Source organism: Perissodus microlepis, chromosome 8 (assembly GCF_051167445.1).
Source record: "Perissodus microlepis isolate ML-2025 ecotype Zambia chromosome 8, ASM5116744v1, whole genome shotgun sequence".
Taxonomy (NCBI): domain Eukaryota; kingdom Metazoa; phylum Chordata; class Actinopteri; order Cichliformes; family Cichlidae; genus Perissodus; species Perissodus microlepis.
Window position 1 is genome coordinate 26,381,283 of NC_140468.1, and position 8,427 is coordinate 26,389,709.

Below are 8,427 nucleotides of genomic sequence, written 5' to 3' on the forward strand. Positions count from 1 at the left end.
TATTAAAGTGAACCATTGTTATACCCTTTTCTACCTTGATTTTCTTTTTAAGTTGCTCATTTGTATAATAATTGCATTCATTTGTCTTATTGTTAAAGAAATTACAATCAGGATCTATGTTGCTGTCATACACCAATGTCTTATTTTCAATATCTATATGAGTTGTTAGTTGAAAACTGTCAGACATCTGAGTTGGTTGTGCAGCTTAGACGGTCCCATCATATTTAGCACTGCTTTGCATTCTGATTTATCAGTTATATTTTTCTATATTATATTATTATATATTTTCTGTCATCTCTTTGATGACTAGAACCTTAAGCCTGCACTGGTGTTCCATTTAACGTAATGCATATTTTACAGTCTGACGTCCAAGTTGACTGTATTTTCTTCTGTTTTCTTAATATTCTTGCATACTTCTCAGTCCAGTTCTTAGAAATGCTGCGATAACTTTCTATATCCATTTCCTGCTTTGTGAGCAGCAGCAGTTTTCTTTTTGACTTGATGCTTTCTCAAGTTAAAGATCAAACCCTTGTTGGAGATTTTATACTGTATGTACACTGATAACTTGTTAACTTGATTTTATTAGTCTGAGCATTAAAAAGCTAAAGCACATCATTACACACTAGGAGGCTAAAAATATTAACCCTAAAATTAACCAGTTTTTCTGAAATTATTTTGTTATTGTGTGCAAATAGAAATAATTTATGCTCTCTAAGAAAACAAATAAACCGCTATATTTAGAAATCCTATGTTGAAAGTCCCCTTGCTTTGTTGAAAAAAGCAGTTGAGAACATTTTAACCAAAACATGAAGTTTCATCGGATGTTTTATCCTCATCTGTAACAGGTGAGATAGATGTGCCATCTTGTGGTTGTTGTTTTTTTTTAACTTAATTAGATATAAAAATAGAGCACCAGAAACAAAAATCAACCCTTCATTTCAAATCAGACCTCTTTGTACTTTTTAGTACTCCAGCTTCCATCAGACAGTAAACACTGTTTTGTGGAGTTTGCATAAAACTGATCCACCATACTTAAGATTGTTCCTTTCACAGTTTTGCTGAATGTAAAGCTGTGCAAATGATTCTGGGTCAGAAAAGCATGTTTCCCTGCATTCTGCAAGTGTCCACATATAGGAGAATATTTTAGGCATACTGTTATAAACATTTTAAACATTCTCTAGCATATTAAAAAGTATGGTTCTATGGGTAAATGAGTGTTTGTTTGATTTTATCCAATTCTAATGAACCTAGTTACATTTAAGCTATAAACAAAACCACCTACTTTCCACTTGTGACACTTCTTGGTTAATTAATTATTGGAGTAAATGCACCATATTTCCTTTACATATTTTTCTGTCCTAATGCTGATCACACCATTACTAAGATGGTTCTAGATTAGTGATACTAGGAATTAGGCATTGGATGAAAAGAAGTATATACAGCAAGTAAAATGAACATTGAACGTGTCACCAGATTTCCAGATGAGTATATTTGTAAATGTGCTATTGACTTGAAATTCTCAACTCATCCAATCCACACATGCAACGAAATCAAACCATAGATGTCCATAAATTAAATCATGTGTATTAATGAGAAATGACACTGGAAAAGTACTGATAACGCTTACTGAAATGTATTTAATACTAAAAGCGTATGTTGGTGATGACAGCTTTAAGATGCCTCCTGTATGGAGAGGTTAGTCCCATGCATTGCTCAGGTGGGATTCACTCATTTGTCCACAGTCAGGTTCTGTGGGCCCCTTTTATGAACTCTGAGCTTTAGTTCTTTTCATAGATTTTGGATTGAGGTCAGATGATTAGCTGGGTAATTCTTGCAGCTTTATTTTCTTTGTCTGAAACCACAAGAGTTTCCTTGTCTGTGTTTGGGATCATTCTCTTGCTTAAATGTCCACCCTTCAGCCTTTCTTCCATTGTGCCATGGTGAAAAATGACCACACACCATGATGTTCCCACCTCCAAACCTCACTGCTGATATGGTGTTTTCAGGGTGCTATGCAGTTTCCTTTGACCTCCAAACCTGGTGTGTTACAGCATGCAGAGTTCAGTTTTGGTCCTATCTGACTAGACTATATTCTCCCAGTATTTCACAGGTTTGTCTAAATGTTGTTCAGCAAGCTTTCAACCTGCTTTTTCTCAGTTCTTTTCTCAGTCTTGCATGGTGAGCATGCACACAAGCCATGGTGGTTGAGGTACTTACTGTTTTCTTTCTTTTTTTGCAATAATAAGGTTCCAAAGATTTTGAAAGTACTCATTGGTTTTGCCCATCATGAAACCTTGGTAACGAGATACCTTATTAAGGCCATCACCTGGGACTGAACCAGCTGATATTAATTTGCACTAAGTGGCAGGATTGTTTTTTAATCACTGATAGATTTCAGCTGGTGTCATGACTTTTCACACCTTCCTTTCTTTTTTCTGTGTTTAATACACTTTCCCTGTGTCATTTTTCCATTATTAGACATAATTTATTGACACTTATGGTTTGATTCCTTTGTATGATTGGAGCGGATGAGCTGATACTGACGTCTGGTGAGAATTTAATGTCATTAAAACCTTTAGAAATATATTTACTTAGAAAATTGGTGGCATGTTCAATTACCTGGTGTAAGGACACTATAGTTGACCCTGTTGCACAACTATAACAATAGCAGCAGATCCCTCTGTCAGTAAACAGAAGCCTATTCACAATCAAAGAGTAAGGACAAATGCAGACAAGTTATATCTCCTATACGACTTTGTGCAATGTCTAGAAATAGATTTTTTTTGCCCCTTTAAAAACTTACATGGGTACCTGTAGAGTGCTTTTCTACTCTGAAAACTCACAGCACTTAAACACAATAAGGCTCTTGACACAACTCATTCAATGTAAGACTTTCACATAGAAAACTTTAATACACTAAATATATGTATATTCAGTATGACAGCAATGATGCCTCAGTTCAGTCTGATGGGAATTCCTGTGTGAACTGAGTCCAGTTTACAATTATAATTTACTCTCTTCACTTTACTTGTCATGTACTGTACATTTATTTTCATCACACTTCCTGTATCATGGACTACTGGAATGACACCATGAAATATTGGATTCATACCATTTTTAACTCTCGTCTCAAAGACTTATACTGAATGAAACAACAGATGTCTTTCTTCATTTCTGTTTTGTAAAGAAATTGTAAAATTCTCTGGGAGTTTGACCCAAACTTTTGTTTATAAGTCAGACTGAGAGAGTCGTGTAACTCCAGGGATCCCAGGAAAGATCTTTGAGGTCAGCAGCCATCCTCTTGAAATCCCTGGAATCCAAGTCAGGGTGAATCCTAAACAATCCTGACCAACATATGAATGAGCTCTATGTGCTCAGTTTTAGACCATGTCCACTAGCTTAAATTTACCCTCCTGCTTGACTGGAAGGACATTGATGAAGGTCTTGTAGAGGACGGCTCCTCTTGGCAGCTTGGTGATGACCTGAGTAGCCTCTGGGCTCCGTGGTGGTGGGACATAGACCTCCTTAGTGAACCTGACATAGCCATCCTCCAGAGCAAAGAGTGTCTTGTTGGTTCCCATTCCAACCTTCAGGGCAAGGAAAAAGGACCAGGAGTGAAACAAGATGAAAAGCAGTTACACCAGCTCTTCACTATCTGCCACAGCTCACTGGGGATGGGTATTGATAAGATTTTCACGATTCCGATTCCATTTTCGATTCCGTTTAACGATTCGATTCTTTATCGATTCTCTTATCGATTCTTTTTAAAAAAGGAGAACACTAAGGTCGATTAGCTTAGAAATTTGTTTTATATCTTCTCTTTGAACAAGATAGAAATTTAGGAGTAACATGGCCTTACAAACCCAACAGCGAGATCTTAAGAATCAGAATCAGAATCAGAATCAGAATCAGAAAGGGTTTTATTGCCAAATGTTGAACAGGTTTACAACATTAGGAAATTGCTGCGGTGCTTAGTGCAAACATACTGTCATAAATAACGCTTAAATAGACATGAGAAAAAAAAAAAAAAAAAAAAAAAAAAAAAAAAAAAAAAAAAAAAAAAAAAATAAGAATAAGAATTAAAAGTGCTAAGTAGATAGATATATACATGATATATACATGAGTGCAGGTGGTGATCAGTGCCAAACATGGAATGATGCAGTGAACACAGCGTAGGGTCATGTGTTGGTGGTGGGAACAGTCATACGGTTATTGTTCATGTGTCCAACAGCAGAGGGGAAGAAACTGTTCTTATGGCGAGAGGTTCTGGTGCGAATGGACCGGAGCCTCCTGCCTGAGGGGAGCAGGTCAAACAGACTGTGTCCAGGATGAGAAGGGTCAGCTGAGATCCGAGCTGCACGCCCCAGTGTCCTGGAGGTGTACAGGTCCTGCAGAGATGGGAGTCTGCAGCCAATCACCTTCTCAGCAGAGCGCACAACACGCTGCAGTCTCTGTTTGTCCCTGATAGTGGCTCCAGCGTACCACACGGTGATGGAGGAGGTGAGGATGGACTCGATGATTGCAGTGTAGAATTGCATCATCGTCCGTGTTGGCAGGTTGAATTTCTTCAGCTGCCTCAGGAAGTACATCCTCTGCTGGGCTTTCTTAATGACGGAGGTGATGGTGGGCTCCCACTTCAGGTCCTGGGTGATGGTGGTACCCAGGAAGCGGAATGAGTCCACAGAGGTGATGGGGGTGTCAGTCAGGATGATGGGGGGGAGTGGGGCTGTGTGCTTCCTGAGGTCCACAATAATCTCCACTGTCTTCTGGGCATTCAGCACCAGGTTGTTGTGGCTGCACCAGGACACCAGACGTTCAACCTCCCTCCTGTAGGCAGACTCATCCCCGTCCGAGATGAGTCCAATAACGGTGGTGTCATCTGCAAACTTGATTAGCTTGACAGACTGGTGGGTGGAGGTGCAGCAGTTGGTGTACAGGGAGAAGAGCAGAGGAGAAAGAACACAGCCCTGAGGGGAGCCGGTGCTGATGGTCCGGGAGTCCGAGACATTCTTTCCCAGCCTCACGTGCTGCTTCCTGTCCGTCAGGAAGTCAGTGATCCACCGGCAGATGGGATCAGGCACATTCATCTGGGAAAGCTTGCCTTGGAGATGGTCTGGAAGGATGGTGTTGAAGGCAGAGCTGAAGTCCACAAACAGGATCCTGGCGTAGGTTCCTGGGGAGTCCAGATGCTGCAGGATGAAGTGTAGGGCCATGTTGATGGCGTCATCTACAGACCTGTTGGCTCTGTATGCAAACTGCAGGGGGTCCAGGAGGGGGGCCGTGAGGGTCTTGAGATAGGAGAGAACCAGGCGCTCAAATGACTTCATGACCACAGATGTCAGAGCCACAGGTCTGTAGTCATTTAGTCCAGTGATCCTTGGTTTCTTGGGGACAGGGATTATGGTAGAGGACTTGAAGCAGGCAGGCACATGACATGCCTGCAGTGAGGAGTTGAAAATGCCAGAAAACACTGGGGCCAGCTCGTTTGCACAGTGTCTGAGGGTGGCAGGAGACACACCGTCTGGGCCGGGAGCTTTTCGAGCATTCAGATTCTTAAACTGCTTCCTCACACCTTCCTCAGATCCAGCCTACGGCTCTTCAATGGGGTGTCACAGGGTCCCCAGGAAAAAAAATTGTAAATGTAAAATAATAAAATAAATATTCTTCTGTAGCAATTACACAAGAATATCCAGTAATGTCCCTGCCTACAATTAAACACATTCACTTACTGAAAATCGGGGCATCTGCTGTGGCAAATGGGTTCAAGCCTTTGACCACAAACTTAGTCACTGCTCGGTGACATTGGTCTATCCCGGCCTGAAAGGAGACGCTAACGGTAGACTGCAGCGAGAACTGCCAGACTCTGTCTGTCTCTCTCATCATGGTCACCTAAATGCACAGTAATGGCAGGTTTTGTAATAAGGCAGATCGCGCTAACATAATATACACTGTTGATTATTTACCTGCCGCATTAACGGGAGAGGACGTGAAACCGTTACCGCTTCTGCTGGGCTGAGATTCACGAGTCTGGAGCGGAATTAAAAACACGATATTCATTTAAGGTCATCGCGTGTTTTGTGAGCAAATGCTTTTGCATATTCGTAGTGTTTCCTCCCTTAAATGAAATATCTACTTTGCAAGTATTGCAAGTTGCCCTGTTGTCATCCGTTCTTGTAAAGTATAACCAAACTTTTGAGCGTTTGAGCCGCTTAGGCGCCGTGTTTCCTGCCAGGTAAATGACGCTCCGCAACGTGGTGACGTCATTCGGGGCGACTGGAATCGATAAGGGAATTGTTTGCAAAAATGGCAAACAATTCCAAGGAATTGAAACAGTGGGAACCGGTTCTCAACAAGAACCGGGTTTCGATACCCATCCCTACAGCTCACAGTGCCACATGGAACTAACTGTTGACAGTGTGGTGTTAAGATGAAACTTTTAATTCTAGGCTGAAAGTCCATCACACCAACATTTTTGGATAGTGTGCAACTTACATGAGCTCCTGGGTGATACCGCATCAGCCTCTGTGTTGCAAGGATGTTACCAGCATGGACAAAGTTTCCTACCACACGGAAGAGGGGGAAAAAATAAAAAATAAATTCCAGCCCCGACCTTTTATGCCAATTCTAGCTATTGTATACACTTCTTGCTTACACTATGAAAAGTCAAATTCAGCAATGCCACCAGTTTTAGAAGCCATCAGTACATACATGTGTCAAGTGTCTGTATTGCTGTATCACTGCATTCTTCTGAATTTCTCAGTCTGACAAATGCTGCTCATATCATAATAACAAAAGCTAAACATGAAACCAATATAAACTAAACTGAATTGAGCGGACCCATTCTGGAAAAAAACCCCACAAGCAAACATTAAAACTAAATGCTAATAAAAACTAATGGAAAGCACAAAAATACATTAACTGTCCCACATCCTGTTAACTTCACCTGCACATCCCAATACTGCAGGCTAGAACAGGTCCTAACTTGGAATACAAATATATGGATATAATTGTTTGCTGCTACCATCTTGTTTCTTGAAGCCATATCTTTTTCCAGGGCTCTTTCCTCCGAGGTTCTTGCTGCTGCCGCCGGCTTTCTTAGACGCAAACCTCACCGAGTCCAGCAGAGAGAGCTGACCAGGTACCAACAAACCTGAAATCAGAAAAACAAGCGCGTTCACTTGAGTTTTTTTCGCTTTAAATCCAGTTTCGGCACGTGACACTTTTTTTTTTTTTTAAATCTATATGTAGGACATGATATTGCCCCACTATTATGCCCTGACTGTTACCTAGTGGTAAGAGGTCTTCCATCAACACACAGGGTTAGCTTACAGTGAACATGATCTACATTGCATTTATTGAGACATGTCCCACGTATCTTAAACTAGCAGAACTGAGGAGAATCAATAAATTGCAATAACACTGTCAACAGTGAAGTGTACGTTAATATTTTTAAAGAACAAATCCTATTCGCTCTTCATTTGATCTGCATCGTGACATTCAGCGCTACCTCACATGCAGACAAGTTAGGACACAGTGGTTGCCAAGTTACACTTCGACAGAAGCACTTGCTCAAACTTCAAAGCCACTCGGTGCTCGTGTGAGCAGTAATCTGTAATGTCCGTTTGAAAGTTTGCCGCACTCACTGAAATGTTTGATACCTGTTCTGGACTTGACCATTAACGACACCAGCGTAGCCATCTTGAGCAATGTTGCCTACGTCATTCACCCACGTCACATCCGTTTACCTTTGCTACGTTCATGTTCCTCAAGAAATACAGAAAAGTCCGAAATAGAAACCAAAATGCGCTACTTCCTCTTCCGTTAAATGAACATATAAGTATACCTGTCCAACCTGCATTGCAGTTAAGATACGTGATTTCAGTTGATAAATAGATGCCTTTGTTTGTTTGTACATATGTTGAATAAAGGCTTGTTGGAAAAAAAAAACCAAAACAACTTATTCTTCTTCCTTCTGCTATTTCTGTTGGCGGTTTTCAAACAACGAAACGGTGCATTACCGCCACCATTTGGTATGGAGTGTGGACCGAAATTACTAAAAAAAACAAAAACCCATGGTGTGTTAAAGAGCACAATATGGCCTGCTGAGACACTTCTTGAGCTCTTTTGAAATAAATCAACAAAGTCCAGTTTCATTTTCATGTAACCAAATTTTTGGATTAGCTGTCTTCTCTCAACCTCATATTTCCGATAATGCACTAAATCACGCTCTATGGTCTCATCTTCTCTATTGCTGTCATATTTTCCTGTATAATGCTATCCTATTAAAAATACTGTGCTGTTTAAACCTGTATGCCCAAGTCAAAGATGTGATCTTCTCTATGCTGTTCCTTCCTGTGCGTCTCCTTTCTCCTACTTTCCTTTGGATTTTGTAAAACCAACCTTCCTTTTCTTTTTTCATCCCATTGC

General features: G+C 40.7%; 1 protein-coding gene across 2 annotated transcripts; it reads right to left on the reverse strand.

Moving 5' to 3' along the window:
* Window positions 1–2,879: 2,879 nt before the first annotated feature.
* Window positions 2,880–7,763, reverse strand: mrpl27 (mitochondrial ribosomal protein L27). 2 transcript variants are annotated; one of them, XM_084938444.1, is made up of 4 exons: window positions 7,659–7,763; window positions 7,022–7,150; window positions 6,493–6,560; window positions 2,880–3,587 (listed from the first exon to the last, which is right to left on the reverse strand). In XM_084938444.1, exons 1-4 carry the CDS (start codon window positions 7,696–7,698, stop codon window positions 3,381–3,383), a joined length of 444 nt encoding a protein of 147 aa, XP_084794570.1. In that variant the 5' UTR covers window positions 7,699–7,763; the 3' UTR covers window positions 2,880–3,380. The 2 variants fall into 2 exon arrangements, with proteins under 2 accessions (XP_084794570.1, XP_084794569.1); XM_084938443.1 differs by having other exon boundaries at window positions 7,644–7,747.
* Between the last annotated feature and the right edge of the window lie 664 nt (window positions 7,764–8,427).

Bases quoted from the DNA above. Each gene is read 5' to 3' on its own strand.
- mrpl27 (XM_084938443.1), bottom strand. From the start codon at position 7,698: ATGGCTACGCTGGTGTCGTTAATGGTCAAGTCCAGAACAGGTATCAAA. The intron at 7,151-7,643 runs GTGAGTGCGGCA...TTCTGATTTCAG, and splicing joins AACAGGTATCAAACATTTCA to GTTTGTTGGTACCTGGTCAG. The intron at 6,561-7,021 runs GTAGCAGCAAAC...TCCGTGTGGTAG, and splicing joins TGGCTTCAAGAAACAAGATG to GAAACTTTGTCCATGCTGGT.